Raw genomic sequence first — 22,836 nt, forward strand, 5'->3', positions numbered from 1 at the left:
GAGTACGGCAGAAAACACACATCTACAGCAAAGCTTACTGCTGTTTTTCAGTTATATACAGTAGTTCCTACATGTTACAGTAGCTGTGGATCATGACGGTCGTGACAAACTATTTAGTTTGTTTTAACTGGAATGTGTATGTGAACTCCCCTGTCACTGCTCTGGCTGGCGACTTTAGAAAACAAGGTCGATTAAGCCGCTGTAATAGGTTTAATCCAAATAAAATATATTACAAACTGCATATACAGTTTAATTTATACAGTATATTGTTATTGGATCAATCATTTGTATAGGGTCACATGTACCGCAGTTGGAAACCAGAGGCTCAATGACATCTAGCACCAAATCTTTTGTAAGTAATTTATCTGTGTTCGTGGTTAAACTCATTGGTCGATGGCATTTTCACTAAATTTCCAGTAAAACAAGGTCAGTCGGTCGGTTGGTCTTAATGGGAAAAGAGCACCACTCAACAGCAAAAAACCAAAGGGAAATTTTTCAGATAATGTTGATTATGGCGCTCAATCTGATAACACTTAATAGAGGATAACATTACATCGGTACGAGCTTCAAGCTGCATGTGTGTGCGGTCTGTGCTGAAAGAGAATCTGGGATCGTCTAAGAATTTAGTATTTGTTTGGATTTGCCTCCGGGCTCTGAGTCATCTAAATCCACATTCGAGATTGGGGGATATTTTACAAGAGCTAGCTGTTCTTACACAGACTATAAAGAATGCTTTGATTTTTTTTTTTCCCTTCTCAAACAAAGAACACCAAACAATGTGGTAATGTTCTGAAACAGTGTTTTGTTTAGCACGCAAGAGCTTCTAGCTTTATACTCTTGATTCTGGTGTCCTGCAATATTAACACGTTCAGAAGAGAAATCATGACTCTCTGCTCCTTAGGCTTGTGCCACTGAGATTTTTTTAAGGATTAACCATCATGCCACACTCCAATGTGAGCGCTTTAATTTCCATATCTTTAATTTCAACAGAATTCTACACAGCAGCTGTTGTCAGAAACAAAAGCAGTCTGTGCAGAAACAAAAATAAGTGCCAGTTCTTATAAAACAAATCTGTGAGGAAACAAAGTTTCTTCCCTTGTCAGCATTTTCTCCACAGTCTGTCCTTAGTTTGCAGTTGAAGTTGCTGCAGCTCTCTTCTCTATTCTGCACTTCAAGTTTACAGTGTTTAGCAGTTGTTGGAAAAGCCTCGGATTCCCATCAGCACACTGGAAATTGAAGGAAAATTGATTTGCGTGAGAAGCAGGTGGGGCGCTGTTTTAGAATTATGGATAATATCTTGGTTCTAAAGCCACACTAAATAGTAAAAGGAGAATAAATCATTGGACTGAAGATGTCAGAAGTAGCTGCCTGTTGGATGAAAATGATTCTGTTATGGATCTTGGTTAGTGGAGATTGCTTGTCCTTTCTCAGATGTACTGGCTCTATATAGCTTTGGAAAACTATTTAGTCTCTGTTGCTGAACAGCAAGGCCACTTGACAACAAATAGATCAGAGACTTTGGCAGAATGAGTCAAGCCTGAAATGTGAGGATCTTTGCCCACGCAGCCACTCTGAGCCACTGCAGGCACATATGGGTCTGTGCTCGGCTGTGTCCTACTGTAACTACTCAACTGTACACATAACGACTGGTGAATATAAATACATTAATGTATATGCATTGCCTTAAACACATGTTAAAACATCCACTCAGCCTTTCAGCGGTGCCATCACACTGACGAACACCATTACACATGTACAAATACATCTCTGGCTTGTCTCTGTGAGGATGAAGCTAATTGTGGGTAATTTGCATTTCGAGTACCTTACTTAATGCAAATTTGCCTCAGGAGAAAAATCAAGAGGTATGTGTGTATTTTACATAACAAGGGAGCTCCAGTATAGCAATCCCGTTCCAACAAACCTGAAAGGATCGAAGTAGCCACAATGCACAAAGGTCCATTATGACCCTCGGTGGTATATTCTTACTGTAGGCGTGGAATAACAGTCGTCTGTAGATTCTTTATTTTCCTATATAGAGAACTAAATTCATTCCTTATTACCAAGTTAGCCTCTGAACGCTGCACGCCATCAACCCTTCATCTATAGTTTATGAATGCTAACAAAGTAATATATATTTGTCTACGTTTCTGATTGATTTTCACTCTCCAGGATGGTAGACGACTGAGAATATGAACAGAAAACAGATAAAAAGAAGAATAAAATAGCTCCATACTGACACAGTTGTACAGCGGGCTACGTTCAGAGACAACATTTCTAAGCTTAGTAAATACTCAGACGCCTACAGTGAAAAGTGATGCTAGAAGGCTACACATTTACATAGCACATAGGTAAAATCGAGAGTGTATTGACATATTTAGATGCTGTTCATTTAAATACAAATACTCTTAACTGTAGATGTGTGGGCTGTAGAAGCATTGCATTGGTAGGCAGAAGAAAGCCAAGAGTTACACGAGGGAGGTTGAACAAGAGCGTCGTATTATCAGTGCCTTTCTATTTCTGTCCGGAGGTTTATTTATTTTTTTATGTTGATGGCAGGAGGTGTTGATCTCTCACACACATGTGTTAAAGGAGCAATAAACGACATCCAGGGGATTAATATAGCTGCAAACAACTCTTCGCTATGTAGGGATCTAGTGGAATAATGTCTACCTGAGCAGAGCATGAAGTTGCTCTCCCTCTGTGTGTGTTGTTATACCAGCTTCTCCTTGCTTTGTTCGACATATCCGGGCCGGTTGTGCGTGTGTGCTTTTAGTGCACGTACGGGCTGTGATTTATTTCCCCCACTGTTTAGCTCATAGACGCTCTGCACTGCTCTCCAATGTGGTTACAACTGATAACGCCGTCCTGACAGACAGCGTTGCATGAAAGCATAGCACCAACCCTCAGGTTCCCCACTTAAAAATTTTGGCTCTGTCAGCATGTTTGCCGTAGTTTGTACTGTTAGTGCTGTTGGCACCGTTAGCTACGGCATAGGCGTTGCCATGTTGAGAGCTGTTAAGAGGCAATCCAAATGCCCCCAATCTCGTATACAGCCCCATTTAGTATATTTCATTTCCACACGCTGCATTGAGCCAGTCACTAGCTTCATACACCAAGGGTACAAATACTGTATAGCAATGCATTTTCCCATGATCCATTGATGAATCAAATCCGCAAGCACCGTATGCACACAGGCACCACCACAAATCTCTCCATAGTCACAATTACGGCTCCCGTCACAGTATATATCGCAGCTGCAACTGTGAAGGTGTCAAAAGACAGATTTGCTGAAAGTGTGCTTCTTACTGGTCCCATTGGTGGTGTTATCTCGCCTCGCTTGTGAGGTGACAGCCATTATATTACTCCCATACACAGGCAGCTGCATTACTCTGCCTGGATGTAGGCTTTGAGAGCTGACCCCCTCCCCCCTCACTTCTTCAATTCAATTCAATTCAGTTTATTTTGTATAGCCCAGAATCACAAATTACAAATTTGCCTCAGAGGGCTTTACAATCTGTGCACATGCGACATCCTCTGTCCTTCCCTCACATCGGCACAGGAAAAACTCCCCTAAAAAACCCCTTTAACAGGGAGAAAAAAGGAAGAAACCTCTGGGAGAACGACAGAGGAGGGATCCTTCTCCCAGGATGGACAGAATGCAATAGATGTCATGTGTACAGAATGAGCAGCATAACAGAGATACAACACATTCAATGTATATGACATAAATGATTCATATAATAAGACTACTTATAATAACAGCAGCAATTATTACAGTAGAATTATAGTTATGAAAATAGGGATAGTAATGTGATTAATAATAATAAATCAAACACCCCGACCCACTCAGAGCTCAGTGCTGGATGGGCATGAAATAGCCCCACTGCTGAGATTGCTCCCGAGTTCATGGAAACAGTTTGGCTCGCACAGGTACAGAAAAGTACAGGCATGACATGAAAGCAGATGTAGATGCATGTACAGCTGAACATGTTCCCCCACCATACACAAATGTATTCATGTATTTATGTATGCATGCCTGCATGCCTGCAAAGGCACATTTACACAACCTCATGCACATACAGATTTGCTTTCAAAAGAGACTTTACAAACATTATGGTTATGTTTTTAGCATTAATTTGTTTTCCTATGGGACTATAGGTGTCTTTGAAGCAATAGACAAAAGGTGGATGGATGTGCTCGGGAGCTACAGACTGCAGGATATTGCAGCACATCAGATAACGTGGTGGATGTGAGGAGAGAAAATGTCTCCTGTGATGTGTCCTAAAAGATATGAGTGGAGTTGTTTTATATTTTTTCTTATTGTCAACAAATGTCATGAAAAGACCCAACTTCAACAATGAATTAGCCTGTCTCAAAGTACTTTCTGACTCTCCAGAATTTGGCTAAAGTTTTGCTGCAAAACTATTGATTTCCTATACAGGGCGCCAGGTGTATGCTCCTCTTTTGCGCAGCGGATCCTGTTTTTTGTTTGAGGTGTTAGACGTTCATGGTTGCGCATGGCTGTTTTCAACCAGAGGAGCATTTTTCTGCACCAGTCAACAAACGATGCTGCTCCTCTGCTGTTTTCTTTAAAGCTTAAATGAGGGGAGAGAGCAATTTTTTTTTAAATAAAAACGCTAAAAGGACATACAGAGTGCTATGAAATGATTCCAATGCTCTCTACTCATTGGGAACATATGAAAAAACAAGATGCTCTGCCTAATGCTTTTATTTGATTGACTCTCCAAGGTGTTTTTACTTAGAATGACCTGATGTAGCTTCTGTCTCCATGTTGCCCATTAAGTGACTGTTGTTCTAGGTAGCGACTGGTACATTAGACCTAGAAACAGAGGAAGCAGCTGATTGGTCTTTAGCTGATTCTAGAATGTTGGTCAATGCGATGTCGTTGCCATAGTAGTGTGACAGCTTTTTAAAATCTCATGCAATAAATCAATAATGATTTTGACAAAAAACATTGATTAAGTATTATTTTACATCCACAATGTAAGTATATCAGTTAAATGACCCAGAGGACAGCATCCACAGTTCATATCTATCTGTCTATCCCTATGATTGTCTGTTTTTCTTTCAGTCTGTTCTTCTTTCTTTCCTTCTGAAGGCAACTTCATCACACTTCTTTTTTCACCCCTAATTATAATTAAGCCTTTATTTAAATTGGTACGCCATTAATCATCATAAACACAATCTTTTTCTGATCTGCAGCACCCTGTAGCAGTTTATCAGCGTCTCGCTTGCTCTGGTTTTTTTCTCTCAACTCTCTGGTTCCTTTTCTTCCCCTCCGTTTTTACAATTGTTCCATCTGGTCAACATAATTATGATAAAGCTCATCTTGCATGACCTGAAAGGAAACGGAGGTTTGAGAATTTAACAATCTTCTCATCGGAGTTTCAGTGATGTGGCTGAGCAAAGTGTCATATAGTTAATATCCCAGCGGATCTGTGTTGGCTTGTTATTTTTTTGTAATCAATCATTGCAACTATCTCCCTCTCCTAATTACTAAGTCAATTAGATATGGAGAGATAATTGGTCCGCGCATCATGATGCTTATCTACAGATGGCTCTCTTTTCCTCTCAAGTGAAGTCATTAGCATTGCAGCATTGGAATGCTAATATATTATTACAGCTTGCTATTACTAATTATAAATGTATATCACATTCTCTCCCCCTAAATTACAGATATACAATCTTATGTATACTGAATATAATGACTTTCTAATGTTTAATTTTTCTTCTTTTCTACACCCCTGTCACATGAGCAGACTTCCCCCTGGTGATGTAAACTCAGCAAAGATGTCAAGTAGTTGGATGATTCTGAGGTAAATGATGTTTAGAGGAGAAACACAAAAAAACAAAAGTCAGCAGCAGTGATGAAACTAAAAGTGAAGGAGCTTTTTCCAAACTACTGCGAAATTCAGGTGCCTTGCAGATTTCCAGAGTTGAATATGTAATTGATTGTGAGGTATGTAGGCCTACATAGTGGACTGGTTGCAGAGTTTTCATGTTTAATAGATGATTGCATGCAAGTGGGTGGTTAAAAAAAGGGTGAGAAGATGGGCAGATTGTTAGTGTGTATGAGAGGAGGGGAGGGATGCAAACATGATTACTGCAGTGTCAGTATATGTTTTCGAACGATTTTCAAAACTGAATGTTATCAGTTTTTTGTAGCTAAAACTAATCAATGTAGTTTGAATGTTGGCAGATGATTTTCTGCACTAGTAAAATGCTTTCCAATAGAAAATAGTACATATTTGATTATTCAATATGAAGTCATGACATGTACTCCTATAAATAAAATTGCCTTGTACAGATGGACAGAAATGGAAATGGAGAGATTGATGCAGATATTAAAGTAAAGCCAAAGCAGATGAGTTTACAACATGAGATCACACAGAGTCACAAGGTTGATTGTCATGAAGAGAATGGAAAATAACGTGTGAAGATGACGGAGAGTCTGGAAAGAAAATAACAGAAACTAAGAGGGCAATAAAAAAGAATCAGAGAGAGCCAATGATGAGAAACAGACAAAAAAAGAAAATGGGGACACTTGCAAAGGCATAGACAGACAGAAAGACACTGACATAGAGGGAGATTCAAACAGTGGTAAGTGGAGTTGAAAGAAACAATAGACAGTATATAGGAAGTGGACGTAGTCGTGAAACCAACCATTGGTTTGTGGACTGCTGTTTTGAAGCTTCGAGTTGGGAATTTGGCCATAGCAATGTTAGATTTTGGCCGCCGCATCATGTTTTTTTGCAACCAGTAAAGGAAAGTGACTTTAATGGAGAAGAGATATAGAGATGCCGTGTATGGCTCTGAAAGCAACTGGCAACCACAAGTTAGCCATGACCTAAAGCATTTCCTGTTTCATCGTCTATTGTACTCTAGATGGGACCATAATTTACTAGATGACCATCAAGCTGTAACGGAAAAGACTTGAAACTAGCAAATAAGACCATAGACTGATGTTTATAATGTTTACTGAGATAATAAATCAAGTGAGAAGTAGGGTCATTTTCTCATAGACTTCTATACAATCAGACATTTTGCAACCAGAGGAGTCGCCCCCTGATGGCCAGTATAAAATGCAGGTTTAAGGCCCTCTCCCATTGGCTTTACTCTCCAGATCCGAAAGTTGTCTCCTGAAAGAAACGTGAGACACGGCCAGGTAACGGCTGTTGTCTCCATGAAGTGTGAAGTGTCGACAAAGACGAGCAATGTGTGCTACCAAAAGTTTGGTGATTACTGTGACATTGTTAGCCGGTTTATCTGGAGCTCAGGTGGCTTTTAGAATGCTCTCCTGCTTTCCTCTTTGTCCTTTGCCCCCCCGTCTCAATGACTCTCTCTAACACACACACACACACACACACACACACACACACACACACACACACACACACACACACACACACACACACACACACACACACACACACACACACACACACAGACTGTTTTACACTGGATGGAGAAGTGTGTCAGACAGTCTCTTGTGGCTCATAACTGTTTTTCCGTATCGTAAACAGAAATTCAGAGTTCATTTTCAAAATGGCCACAAAAGTGAAACCAATTCCTACTGGTAGGCATCCACAAAACAATAAAGGGAAAAGTGCAACCATAAATATAACACTGACCAATATTGACCATACTTACAAGGGAGGCCAAGCAGGGAGTTATTTCTGTACTGTGTTAGCTTTCAGTAAAATAAACTGTCCATGGCTTTATTCTTTAAGAGATGACCAATTACTATTACATGATTTTAAGGGGAAAATATATGCAACACTCTCATTGCATTTTCATCGTCATACACAAATAAACTCTTATTCAACATTCTCACTTGTTAAATATGTACAGAATATTAAAGTAATTCAGTTAAGTGCAAGTAATAAACACAAATGGACCAGTCACAGTGTTGTAAAGGGCCTTTATGAACATTTTAGTCAATAATGTCATGATGAGATTGATAAACAAGGAAAAATGCTTTTTGTCACCTCAACTCTTAAGACTTTTGTCAAATAAAGAGAAGATGATCTATCTTCTTAAAGTGACTTCTTGGCCAATTACAGCCAACTGTCTAGTAAAAACTAATCTTGTTTATATGCAGAGTAGCAGTCTAACCTTATTTTCTCCTTCTGAATACTGAGCGGCTCCCTCAGCTACTATAGCGGAGGAGTCAGTGACAGATCTGTGGTGATGACTGTTGACATGCAAGAGAGAGAGAGAGGAAGAGAGAGGATACTATTGCCATAGTATCGGAGGGGGGGTTATTAGACAAAGTCATTACTGTCAATCAGGCAAATTAAGGCGTGTTTAAGTGGAGATGAATAGCCTCATTGATGGAGAAGGCTTGTTATGTTTGGAAAAGCAGCTACGGGGGTTCATATTTCAATAAATATTTGATGGGCGAGGACGGCTGTGTTATCGTGTGTGTGTGTGTGTGTTTAGTGGTGGGGCTTTGGTTATTTATGTGTGTGGTTATAAGCGTTTGCATATCTATGAAGAGTCATTTGAAACGGGTTTTAAATGAGGGAGAAGATCACTTTCTTCCTCCATCTACAAAGTGGGGAAATCTTCTTTTCTTCTTTTCTGCATCATTCTCTCAATCTCATCTATTATCCTTTTCACTGTCGTTCTGTCTTCCATCTTGCAATCTATTGCTGTGAAAACTGTTTAAGGGGAAGCATTGCGTAGGTTAAGCAGTATCTGGGCCAACCAAGCCGATCTGAGAAAAGTTATTTGTTCCTTTTATTACCTCAGTCAACATAAGTCAAACAGCACTCCACAAACGCTGACCGCCTGCAGGCTACTTTATTATATAATTCTTTGTTTCATCTTCAGCGTTTGCCAAATATTAGCTAAATAATTGTCGACATAACACATTAAGAATCACACAGTAGGGGGACATCCTCGTTAGACGAGCTACTTCAGAAAACACTGGTGGCAGCATCTTTACGGTTGAGCAGTAGGCATTCAAAAGTCGACTGAAAGCATGATATTTTTAAAACAAGCCACATGATTGTTACTTACAAAAGCTCTATGATCACTCAGGAATAGGCGTGGTTTTATATATAAATAGCTATTTACTGACTGTGAGCTAAAACGCACAAGAAGCTTAATTCTCCCCTTTGAATAATTTGCATGTTTACAATCAAGTAGGCAAACGTATTTAAATATATGTAATATTTAAAATCAGCCAGTGCGGGCAATAAGACGAAATAGTCATTGGAATATGAAAGAGGAACCAAATTGGGTCTTTTACCTCCAAAATATTTCATCAAGAGAGCATGCACCCGAACCCCCACTAGATGGCTACTTTTTCCCCGCTGCCCAGCTTCTCAATACCGTTGTGGAAAGTTCTGCAAGAGTGAGCAAAACAAAGTACACCCAGATAAAAATGCCCACTAGCTAGAACACATAAGATACCATCACTCCATTTGCAACAAAAGTACTCTCTCTGAGTGGATTGCGGTTGTCATATCACTCATATCTGTGTGCAGTTTTTTGCTTTGATAGGTGATCTGTCCGTGCTCTGCTCTGGCTCTGGCCAAGCGTTTTTTCTTTTTAGGCCTGAAATACATCCCCTGTATCGTAATCATTCATGGTTGTGGCATCCAACGCCTGACTCAGCGCCTCGAGTCCCCCTGATCTAAATTCAAAAGATTGCCCTGACTATAGGCAGGCCATACTTTAAACTTTTTAAATTGTCTTTTTATTTTGTGTGCAAGAAAAGCAACCTTAAAAAATTATTATTATTCCTGCTTTTCTAACCCACCTACTCCTGTTCAGGATCAATGCTAATTATTGGCAAAAGACAGCAAGATGCAAGCAGAACACAGAGTATCAATACCTCACATCCACTTACATCAGACAGCGGTCTTCTAATCACTTAGGACCTATTCTATGGAAGGAGACTAGGGGTTTTGTTTTATACTGGTATTGACAATAACTGTGCTATTTAAAAATGAATAAATGACTGTATAGTATGTTAATAATACACAAATAATATTGTTTAAATAATCAAGCACCTCTTAAAGGTTACAGACTCTCTTTACACCTCCCTACATTCATATATTGAGTGAGTGCAAAAAGTGACAAAATGCACAATAAAATAAGTTCAAAGATGAATCTGACTGATAGAGTTATGATTATTTGTTTCCAAATTTTGTATTAATATTTAGATATCGTTATCGTGAATTATTTTGGCCACAATAATCACACAGGGAAAATCTTCTTTCATGACAGCCTTAAAGGAAACCCATGCAAACATCAGAGGAACGTGCAAATTCAACAAAGAATTTACTTAATACAGTAGATATAAAAGCCAGAACCATGTCCAAAGGCTAAGCACTTATGCAGAGCAATGCCTAAACCATATTCAAACATAATCATCTCTTGGTGCTGTGTCTGCAGAGAACAAGAGACTCATGTGACTTGTTTTTCAAGAGCACCTTGTAGAAAATGTTCAGCGTCCTTGGTGGAGATTTTGTAGGTTGGAGAAGATCTAATGCATCACCAGGAATCGATTTACTGAAGGTGTTTGATTTTTATGCCCAATTAACTATTCTGATATTGAAGGATGTAGAGGGGACATGTCAGCAGTGGGTAACTGAAGTGATTTTGAAAGATGAGCAGAAATGAAAGATTACTGACAGCTGTGAATAATGTACTCATCAATCAATGCACTAAAAATGAGCCTATAAATCTAATGTTTTAAATAAGGCTATGCATGTTTTTAATTCAGCCTTTGAGAGTCTTAAAATATGAGCTTTTAAATGACTTCGTAATAGAGACAGCAAAGGTTTTTTAAGGCAGCAAATCTATTAATTTCCAACGTTTTTTTGAAAAGTGCAGAACCGTATTTTGCAGTGACGTGCAATCAGTGACCTATTTGAGCTGGTATTCAAAGTGTTACTAATATTTTCATTAAACATAGATGTGATAAGAAAAGCATTGATGTACTGTACCCCATGAGAGAAACATATATGATGTTTTCTGCATTTCATTCATTTGTGTGTTCTGCTTAACAAACCTTAACTGTGACATAAGTATATCAAATGCTTTTATTGAAGTTGTAAAGGAACGCAGAAGTTTCATTCTTGTACTTTCCACTTCTTAAAGTTTTGAAATAGAAATGATTACATAATATTATTTTGAGATCAATTCTAAAGTTTACTCTCTAAATATGATTTCTTAGCAAGTTGGAAAGTGCAGACATACCATATTCTAAACTGTGCCAACGGTACTGCTGACAAGCCGATGAATTAGAGCATTGGTTTTAGCTTTGCACCTGCTCCAAACTCAGAAGTGTGCGTGCCTGTGTTCTATAGCATCAGTTTAGTCATCAGTCCATGGAAGCTCTCAGAGGAAACTGACATGACAGGACAGTAACCGTTCTTCATGCTTGATTGGACATGGCAGGGATCTGCCAGTCAGCCTACAGCAGTGGAACAGACAGGAAGGACAACCTCTGCTGTTAGTCAGGAATTGTTCAGATGTATTATATATAAATAAATAAATATATTTATATAAATTACAACTTTACCAATTGCTTCACTCTCATTGCTGTCTTCAGCATAGTTTTCATGTGAAGTAGGTGTTTATACAGAGCCAAATATTTCCTTCAGGAGTTGGCAGAGACCAAAACAGAGCTGGAAGGAGACTGAATATTGAATAAAAACTCAACTCCGAATGATTGTTAATGTGGCTCATGTCTAATACAGTAGATGTTTAATACTATGAGCAAACATACTAGCCATATCAACTTAAATGGGCAAATGTTATAGACATGGTAGTAATAATAATAGCAACGGGGGCAACAGCAGCATTAATAATTATAATCATTATTACCTACGCCAGCCTTTGGAGAGATCATGCGTTGTCTGTCTGTCTGTCTGTCTGTCTGTCTGTCTGTCTGTCTGTCTGTCTGTCTGTCTGTCTGTCTGTCTGTCTGTCTGTCTGTCTGTCTGTCCATGGCTAATCTTGCTTACTACTGGACCCATCAGCCTGATATTGTTTGTGCTCTTTATTGACTGTGGGCTCAAGGACCTCTCGTGGTTGCTGTGAGTCACAATTTTTGAAAATCGTATTTACTGTTTTATAACGTCATTGGAAGCCTCACTCCTCTTAACACTTGCTTCAGTAACAAAATGCATTACCAGCATTCTGCTAGGCTCAAGATGATCAGCTTTACTTAATCTGTTGTAGGCCACCCATTGGCTTTTGGCATGGCTCAAAAACGGTAGATGATCTGGTTCAATGGATGTCAGATTCATTTCTTAACCAATATGTTACGATCCACTAAATTTAGACATGACACAATATGAATAACTCTCTGTTTTCTTTTATCTTCGCTCTCATCTTGACTATAAAGGAGCCTGGAGGGACATCTATGTGAAACTCTTCTTTGTTTGGGAGGAGAAGAGGGAGACATACCTGGCAGAGAGCTGCACCCTGCTGAGTGCACCATCCTAGTTATTTATTTATTATCTCCAGAGGGGATCCTTCGCTGAACAGAGTAAAAGGGCAATGACCTGAGTCACCATAGACACTGTAGTCAGCATGTCGTTGATGTTGTGGGTTATTGAGGTTGCAAAAAGCAGGTGTGGAATTATTTAATAGAGGGACAGACTAAATGCTGCGTATATCTAGGGATGCATGTAGTGTAAATATGTAGTACAAAGACTTACACACACTCACAAACATACTCATAAATATGTCATCTCCATCCTGCAGTAAACCATTTGTAACTTTTTTCTCATTGATATGTTTCACTGCTGCGTGCGTTGATTTGATTAGTGTTTTCCATGTTGTTCAATCAGTGTTGATGTTTCTTCATTAGTGTCTCTTCCTCCTGTCTTATTTCTCTCTCCATCATTCTGTTATTGGTCGTTTGTTCTCACGGCTGACTGGAAGGTAACATTAAAGGAGTGATGACCATTTTATTCCCCTCCGAGGTTTCCTCCAACACACGTACACACACACACTATTTACATATGATGGGATGTTGAGATTGTCATCACGTCGACCTCAATGTCTGTGAGAGTGAAATTCAATTTCCTGTTGTGGAGAAATCAGAAGAACTGTCTGTCCCTTGTCTGAAGCAAATCAACATCTGTCCACTTGTAAAAATGAAACGCCTGATTGTTATTCACTTTACCGTCGGTCTCCTTGACATAAATTTGCATAAACAATATTTCATCCACTACAGATTGGATTGTCCAACAAAATATAGCTTTTAAAATGATTAAAGTAGAATAAGTATTATATCTGATTCTTATTCTTTTAATAATGTTGAAAATGATCCAGGGTTTTGCAGAATCATCTTTACTAAATGTTTAACTTCTTTGGTTTAATACATGTGTTTGATTTAGCTTTTTTCTGATTCCCTTTTTTCTGTTTTTGCAGGAACCTTGGAAAGTCAGGACTCAGAGTATCTTGCTTAGGACTGGGTGAGTAGACTCTTGGCTTCACTACCCATAATGCATTTCTCCCTCAGGCTTTACTTATCAAATAAGAACACTAATTATAAGGACTAAACAAATGTTACAAAAACAATAAAGAGACTATTAAAAAAATCGTTTCTATTTTGTAATATAGAACATTTGTAGATGAGTTTTGCCTTATATCATTTACACACTTTATTAAGTCACTTGGAATTGAACTAATAACTTTAACTTAATTTTACTCTGATATTATAATTCAAGATCAACACACACATCAGCTTACTGTCTGATAAAATGTCTGGTTGTAGTTTAATCAGCTGGTATTCTTCTGTGTGTTTGTCTGTGTGTGTGTTGCCATATCAATGTGGGTTGCTGGTAAAAATTGTTCATTTCTCATACAAAAGAGTCAAACCAGCTCGATTTAAGCTTCAATATAAAGCATGATAGTGGGTAGAAAACAGACACACACACACACACACACACACACACACACACACACACACACACACACACACACACACACACACACACACACACACACACACACACACACACACACACACACACACACACACACACGCAGCACACCTATATCTGTCAAAATGGATATCTCTCAAACAACAACAGAGGACTGTGTGTTTGTGTTTGGTACCTTCTTCCTGCTATCTCAGACAGAGTTTAAATTGGAAGCAGTAGAAGCCAGGAGGATAAATGCTACTATACACATTCGCTGTATCTAAGCCTACAAAATTACAGAGATTGAAAACATATTCTGCAAATTCCCTATTATATAGCGCACTCTCTACATACTTTCAAAGTAAGAAAATGACAGGATACAGGGCTTTAAACTGAGCAGTTCAGAAACAGTTTATTTTGTGTATTTGATTTACTTCTTTTAAAAGATGTTGAACAGTCTTGATCACAGGAAATGGAAACACAATCTGGTGAAATAAATGTGACGAGCAACACTGACTGATCCAGCTTTACTGAACACCGATGATTAACATAATCATTTGTTATTGTTATAATGTGTGAACCCAAACTGTTATGAATATAGCACTATAGAGTAAAAAAAGAATATTCTACAATATTTCACATTCCATCTGCTAAAATTCTTCAAGGATTCAGTTATTCTGGCTTTATGATCTGAGTTGTATGGAGGTACAAGGATTTTGGTTCCTGGCTAGAAAATAGGGGGAGATATGTTGTTAATTTATACATCAGAGTCCAGTTTTTGAAGTCAGAAAGAAAATCATCAGAAAACATTTCATCAGCAACCCAATATTTTACAGAAATTCTAATATTTATTATTTTTCCTCAGCCAATTTCTTGTGGAAAAATCACTGAAACGGAACACATCCTTTCAGTTATAGCTTTTATTCTGATATCCCAAAATAAATCAGATATTTTCTTAAGAGACCACATCCCTGAAATCCCTAGTTGTTAGAAAAGGACATTAGAGTTCGGCCCCAACAAGGTAACTAAAGTTGTTTTGACCAACTGAGTACTTTCTGTATACAAACCAGATGTATTTGTTAATTCTACACTTTTACACACATTTACACAGAATTGTTTTCCCCTTGATAAGATAAGATTCTTTGCATAAACCCAAGTTTGAAAAATCATGACTTAAATCCCAAGCAAAAGACATATGAGGAGGTATACTGTCAGTAGTACTTTAGTACCTGTAGGATCCTCTGGATGAGATAAAAACACCACCCTCATCGTTCTCCCTACCCGAAGCCCTTGAGGGCTCAGATCAGCCTCCTTCCTGTAAGTCGGATCAAAACTTTCAGTTCCCACGGGACATGAGCTTAATCCAGCTTAGAGAGGTCGACCTTCAGCAGGATGTTTCACACAGCGTCCACAAACAGACCATGGTTCAGGCACATTTTAAGGCTCTGAGTTTTAAGTCAGCAGTGGTAGAAGAGAAAGGGGAAGTGATATCATGTCAAAAAGATGATCATGTTTTTTGCTTTTGTTTTTAGCCTGTGATTATTTGTCAACACTACAATCTTATAGCTTCCCTCCGTTGTTTTCTATTACACATGTGCGCCTCCACATAACTGCTACAAATGTACCAGTCACTCCATGGCTTCATCCACACTGCAGGTAAATCCTATTTGTTTCTCAAAAGAGATGGTGGTAAAACAGACCGTCCGCACTGTGATCAGAATGGATTTGTGTGTCAAGACTTCAGCAACTGACCTTCATGCATGGGTTGCTGTGGTAACCAGGTAGATGTCAGTTACAACTAGGGATGCCCCCTAAAACTCTGTTCTAAATCAGCTCTAAATTAGTAAAAAAAACGATTGAAGTTATACAGACTATTTATTTCAGCGTCTGTCATCACATATTGTTCCTCTCCATGTTGTCCTCCAAAGTGCTCTGCGAGAAGCAGCATGTATTCTGCTCAGTATTTCCACACTTAGAGATCTTATTTGATTGCCTGGACTGAGACGCATCGCTGGAGAACCGATTAGAACAGCATTTCAAAACCACCTCCAAAAGCGGCTTTGGATCTGTTATGAAAAAATCTTATTTTGAGTTTTTTGCTGCCCAGACTTTATAAAATCAATCTGGATATGCCAAAATAATGGATTTGAGCCAGAGTCTAAACGAGGCCTAAATTGTGCTTCTGCTGACTAAGCTTTCTTATATTTGATGATTTCAACTTCAAACCTGATGTAGTTTACTCAGTTGTTATAGTTTACAGCAGCTCCAGCTTCTCTCTTTAACAGCTGATCTCAATCAACACATTTAGCAAAAGATACCTGCTGTTTTAGCGTTGAGATACAGGCATCATTAGTGTTGCTTGACATTTAACATCACCAAATTGTACGGTGATTAATTTCTGTTTTTATTTAGACTTTGACAGGCCTGACCTGATTTGCATTTTTAAGTCATCCTCCCCTCAAATATGTGCTTTGCTTATTGATGTTTGACCTTCATGTGCAGAACAATGTATGGGGCATATTAGTTTGACACGATCTGTTTTCACAGTCATTTACTTAAGCGGGAAAGTTCATCTGTGCTTTTACAATGCGGTAGAAGTAGATGTAATTTTTAACTGGTTTATAGATGCGTTTTGTAGAAAAACTATAGCAGGAACAACTTAGAATACAATGCAGATCATTTACAAACAAGTGATGTTTAATGGTTAACTTGGTACAAAAAAATAAAGCTTTCTTGATCTTTTCAAACATGCAGTTAAATTAAGATTGAGAAATCAAAAAGCCCAAAATTGATTCTAATTGTATTTCAGTTTTGTAAAAGTTTATAAAAGTGACTAAGCTGGCCGAATAGATTTGTGAAGTTGAACCAAGAGGATTTCCTCTTTTGTCATCGGTAGATTACATAGAGAGAAGCTTTTTGGTGCCATGGAGAACTTTAGTTTTTTTTCTCTGTCTCCGGCCGGATCTGAGCCCTGCTGCCCCAGGTGGTTCACAGTAGACTGAGAGGTCTGACTCAATATAGCTGAGCCACACGGTGCAGAATAGGTCAGCATAATGCCAGCTGCCTGCCACATGCTGCGCCCAGGGCGGACATGATGCTGGCAGGGGACAGGAGGAAGAGAGAGGGCAAAGAGCAGCATCCTAAATGGTGCTTCACTGTTTGACTTAAAGGAACAGTGCCAAGATCGATGAGGATGTTCTGTATGTGTGTATGTATGTGTGTGTGTGTGGCATTAATGCAGATATTCTCACATTTGAACAGTCATTTTATTGAAAAATTTAGCAGAACCCACACACTTGTACACCTGACTGAAAAACGATTAAAACACACATTCAATCATGTTGATTCCTGATTCAGTCGTTTGTCTCTATTTGTCGCTGGTTTTGTGAACCACAGCCAGGAGGAGATGTAACTGTCACAGGAGTCCCACAAGAGCCAGTCTGCAGCAGCATGACGACGCCCTGAGAGAAACACCGTCTCACCTGCATTGGCTTCATTTACATAATGATGTAATGACAAAGATCCCTTGACATTGCCTGCTGTTCAGAATTTCCACATCCTATATTAATTCACTTCATACAAGTGATGATGCTGTTTCAGAACATTGGATTGAAACTAGTTGTTTCTGGCAATTCCTAAAAATGTAATTTAGAGTGCTTTGCTAGCTGCTTTACGACTGCAATGTGACTTAAGACCCAAGGCTGCTTTTAAAACTTTAAAACTAAGCTGGAAACCAGAATGGGTTTTAGATGAAATACCCAAAAGTTATGCAACAATGAAGGAGCAGAGTGACCTTGATATGGAGGGGCTGGATCACATCTCCTTCACTTTGTTTTTATGAGGAACGTGATTAATGATCGCTACAGTATTTACAATTAATTATGACAAATGTTGACATAAAGTTTCAGTGCTGTGTTTGAACTGAACCTTGACCACTTAAATGAGTTTAATGAGCTGCACAATATGAAAAAAATACTTGCAGCTGACTACCGACTTATAAGGCTCTAGTTGAAGAAATAATCATATGCATAGTTATTACTTTCCTCTTTGATCAACTTCTTGCTGTTGATTTAAAATTGAAATTGTGTTTGAGTGCAAGATTTTTCTTTAATTTCAGTCTATTATAATGTTCATAGTAGCAGATCATTTTCCAGTTGGCTGCTTTTATTCTCTGCCGCTCTAAAAGGGAAATAAACATCTCGCCATATTTAACTCATATTTATAACTCATATTCACAACTCATATTCACACATTAAATGTGTGCAGCTGAGGAATTATTAGCAGTATTAATTCAAGTTTCTGGGGGACTTTAGGGAAAAGTTTTTTTTTGTGTTTGGTTCATTTGCTGTGTGCTAATGAAGGAGCGAATCTGAACAGGCAGATTAATTAGTATTCTACACACACTGTCATTAGAGAGGACGAAGGGAGGGAGGGGCGATGAGATGTGAACAGAAAAAAATGAGAGGAAATATACGACTCCTGTCTTGGCAGTTTTGAGCTTCCTCTCTCATCCTCTCTGCTCCATCTTGTTCTCCACCCTCCATCTGTATCCAAACTCTTCATCAACTCCTTTTTTTAATGTTAGGACAGGAAGAAGAAAAATAAGCATTGAGACATTTAAGCATAACAGAAATTGAACCATTCTTACTCTCACTTTTGCTATCACTGTTTATTTCACTCACCTAACCTCCCCTCGTTCCCGACTCTTCCTCCCTCTTGTTTTTTTGCTTTCTCGCTCCCTGTGGACATTGTTCTCCAAGGACCCAGCTGCTGGTACAAGCAGCTTGTTATTTGGTTAAAAGAGGTTGGATAGAGGTTAGCTCTGTGCTCAGGCAAGATCAAGAGGGCGTAGACTCACACACACACTCACACACACACATACACAAAGACACACACACACAGTTTGCTGCAAAGCAAGCAAAACACTTGACATTTGCAGATAATATTTTATTTCCACGTATAAGATAATCAAAGAAACCTTTCACGTGCTCACTCTGAAACTATCCGTACTCCTGTTAAAATGCAATCTCTTGTTCATTAGCATAATAGCCAAATACTTAGTCAATTCAATATCAGTTATTTGCACTCCACTAAAAATAAAAAAAGTTAATTTCACATTCCAGCAGAGTACAATTTAATATCAGGTAATTTAATACGCATCTGAAAATGACACATTCTCTTTCCACAGTGTAAAAACCTCTCAGCAATTAATTGTAACTGAAAAAACGTATAATGGCAGGAGAAAGGCTGGGATGGTGGATTAATTGATAAGTGAAGTGATAAGTGAAGTCATCGTGACTCAGCACAGGCAGTTTGCTGCTGCAGATATCACTATATCTTCTTTTAATGATAAAAGACTGACCGCATGGAGGTATACAGTGGCTTCACTGAGCTGTCAACACACACACACACACACACACACACACACACTAGTTCCAATGACGCTAATTGGTTGGGAACAATGGAAGAACAAAGCCTTTGTGTACGTTTGTATGTGCAAACCCGTTTAATTGGCTGACAAAACCAATAAAAAAGTTGATTGCAAAACTTTGCAATCAGCAGAATCCTGAACCACAAGCAATCCTGTGTGAACCCATAACTCTTCTTCCTCACACATGCCACACACTGTCCAGGTCCGTATTCGTTCCTGCATGCTTGCTGCACTGCTGCGGTGCTATTGACTGATGAAAAATGTTTCTCCTAGAAAGTCCTGCGGTTTTGAACAGAAGGCAAGAGGATGAACCTCAGTGTGTTTTCACTGTGAGGTTCATCCTCACATATCCTCGCAGTTCTAAGGTGAGCAGAAAACCTTTGACCACAAGTTACTCTTTCATTGATTTATCTTTTTCCAATGTCCACTCTTTTTACCCTCAATAACGTAAAAATCAAAGTTGATTGTACTGTTCACCTTGATTCCTCTTTTTTCGTTTGCATCAGACTGAGAGCTATGTTTTTCTGAAATCACAAAGTACATTGTATTTTTTTTCCGACCAGTTGTAATGATTGTTGTTGATCAGTCGAATTGTGCAGCATGTGAAAACAACAATATGAACAACCGTAAAATATGATGCAACTAAATGCAAAAGCATTGCAACAAATACTAAAGCGTATTATCTCTGTTGATACGTTGTCAGAAAGAAGTGGATTAAACTTTGATCATTTCTGAGGCTGAACTTTGTGATGCTGTTTTCAAAAGCCTTCTTTCTACTATTATGTCAACTGGGTGGAGAAAAAAACACAGAAACATATTATTTTTGTGCTGTGTTGCATTGTAAAGGCTTTTTATTGTTTTGTACACCCCCGGTAGGCCGCGGCTGAAAGAGTAGACAAGACAAAAAACAATGTGTATATATAACAGTATCGACGATGACGATTGAAGTAGAAAAATCAATAGAACTTGAAGAAACTGTACCGGAGACGGGGGCATGAAACTGAACTGAAAATAGGTGCAAAGGATGGCGTGTGTGTGTGTGTTTGTGAGTTTTTCTCTGTGTTGAGTCTATACACAAAAATATAAGGTGCCGTGTAGGATCTTCAAGCTTTAACTCACATTGCCTAAATGGTTTACTCTGATCATTTCAAGAGAAGAATAAAACTTTATGGGACTTTTCTTCTACCAAATGAGATTTAAATGGGTTTCTGCATAACACAACATATTGTAGATACTTTAATTTAATGATAATGGGGCGTCCTGGTGTTCTAGTGTTTAGAACACATAGGCAACATCATTACCAAAATCTCCCCACGTTTCCTGTCTGATTACCAGCTGCGACAGCGATGCTGGTTTTTGTTTTTACCTTGTGAGAGTGTTTGTGTGTGTCATAATGGCAGAATGTGATATTTGAGCAACGTATCCTCATACACCGTTCCAATGATATCTTCGTAAAAAAAGATACTATGTCTTTTTTGTGCATTTTCCTACAAAATCCACAACACGTGTCAATTTCAGATTGTTTCTTGCAAACAACCTTTTCATAATAAACTCCTGTATCCAAAGTAAACGGCTCAGTTTAGGTTTAGGTGACAAAACTACTTGGTAAGGTTTAGGAAAGGGGTTAGGGGTAAAGGTTCCACCGCCCCTCCTGCCCACAATGTGTGGGCTATTGCATTCTTTATACTTCCTACGAATGCTGGATGAGACCAGCCTGCCTGGAGACACCTACTGTATAGAGAACTAACATGGAAGCGGTTTTCAATATTTTGAATATTTAGGTGTTTATGTGTCTGTGGACAGATTTTGTGTCTGTGAGAGCGTCACAACCTTGCAAAAAGCTGTCCCGAAACTTTGCAGGTGTTTAATTGAGATCAAAATGAAGTTTGACTTTTAGGATGGGTTGGGTCCGAGCAAGTGCGCCGGAAGTAGGGGGGTCACAAAACTTTACAGGTGTGTAGTTGAGATCAAAATGAAGACTCCATGTAGGCTGAGTCCTCAGCAGTGGCCCCCGGCTCTTTGCTGCATTTTGTCCCCTCTCTCTCCCCTTTCCTGTCTATCTTCGACTTTACAATAATAAAGTTACAAAGCCCAAAACATTATCTAAATTCTATTTTTTTAAATAACGGAGGCTGAGTTCAAAGATGGCTGTGGGCAGAGCAAGGGAGCTGGACGTAAGGGGATAGGATGTGGGGAAGGGGCCACACCACAGGCACAATTTGGCATCATGGCTGCTGTGAATCATAAGATGGTCTTTAGTTTTATACTTTTGAGTATCAAATAGAGGCAAGACTGACAAAAACAATCATTATTATATTCATGATTCATTCATTATTCATTAATAATTGATCTTAGCTCCTTAAAGCGTTCAAAAATGTGAATGTTAGAAGATCATGCAGGTAAAATTTTCCACATATAAGCCAAGTCGACAACCAGCTAAGGGATGTAGAGCTCAAAAATGAACCCAACAAAATAATATGACTCAAGCTTTCTATCTGTAGGCAGACAAGCTGGAAAAAGAAAAAGCTAAAAAAGAGATTTAGGAGGTCAGTTGGACTGAGACACCAGAGAGAAATGTTTCATCTAAATGTGTGCCATCTATCACGCTGCCAGGCACACAGACTGGATTCAAGACTGAAGAATCAGGTCGAAAGGATTCGCAACAAAGCTGAAAAAAACAAATGACACCTCTTGCCAAATCAAAATCTCCATCATTTTTTCCCTCCATGTTCTCCTCATTTTCTTTGCCATTCACTTCGTTTCTCCTTCTCATCTGTAAAAAACAGTTGGGCTCATGTCAACTTTTTAAAATGTATTTCATCTCTCTATTGATGTGCTTTACCTGTGTGGATACACATCAGATAAATCACTATAATGGGAGCTCTGCAGAGAGTTCTTCCCATGCTGAGCCCCTCGCTCAGAAACAAAGCTCAGAGCTGCTACTGGACACCATCAGCTGTGATTTAAGTTTCAACATACTGGAGATACATTCATGTCCTCATATAAGGAAACAAACAAAGACAAACTTTGCATGTATGTATGTATGTATGTATGTATGTATGTATGTATGTATGTATGTATGAGAAATAATGTACAAAATCATGCATTCACTGTATAATAAGGACAATTGGTAATGACTGTAGTGGAGGTGCAGTAATGAGATTGCCATAGTTACTGCTGTTAACAATGTCCAAAAATCTGCTTTTCCCACCAGCGATTACCGTTAATTCACCCACATAACTCTGCTGAAATTACTCCAATTACGATGCCGCTGGTGATGCATGTTGAGAACAGCAGCTTTCTGCTCCTCATTGAGTTAAGATAATATCGTTATGCACCAGATCCAATTTATCCGCAGGGTGTTCTCTGTAAGTTAAACCTCAGTGGAGTTGATGGCATTGCAACGTATGGCTTAATGAGCTCTATTGTGTCATGAAATCCTGTCTGTTGAAATGAGCAGATGGTTAAGTGACGTTTTGTTGTCGCCGG

At 38.8% G+C, this 22,836-nt stretch overlaps 1 protein-coding gene across 1 annotated transcript in view; it reads left to right on the plus strand.

Annotated features, from left to right (window-relative positions):
- Window positions 1-22,836, plus strand: part of kcnab1a (potassium voltage-gated channel subfamily A regulatory beta subunit 1a) — a 62,130-nt gene that overhangs the window by 19,589 nt on the left and 19,705 nt on the right. Inside the window, exon 2 of the mRNA XM_054626518.1 lies at window positions 13,423-13,466. Coding sequence (XP_054482493.1) covers window positions 13,423-13,466 — 44 coding nt within the window. The remainder of the gene's footprint in view (window positions 1-13,422; window positions 13,467-22,836) is intronic.

The sequence above is a fragment of the Anoplopoma fimbria genome, chromosome 1 (genome assembly GCF_027596085.1).
Source record: "Anoplopoma fimbria isolate UVic2021 breed Golden Eagle Sablefish chromosome 1, Afim_UVic_2022, whole genome shotgun sequence".
NCBI lineage: Eukaryota > Metazoa > Chordata > Actinopteri > Perciformes > Anoplopomatidae > Anoplopoma > Anoplopoma fimbria.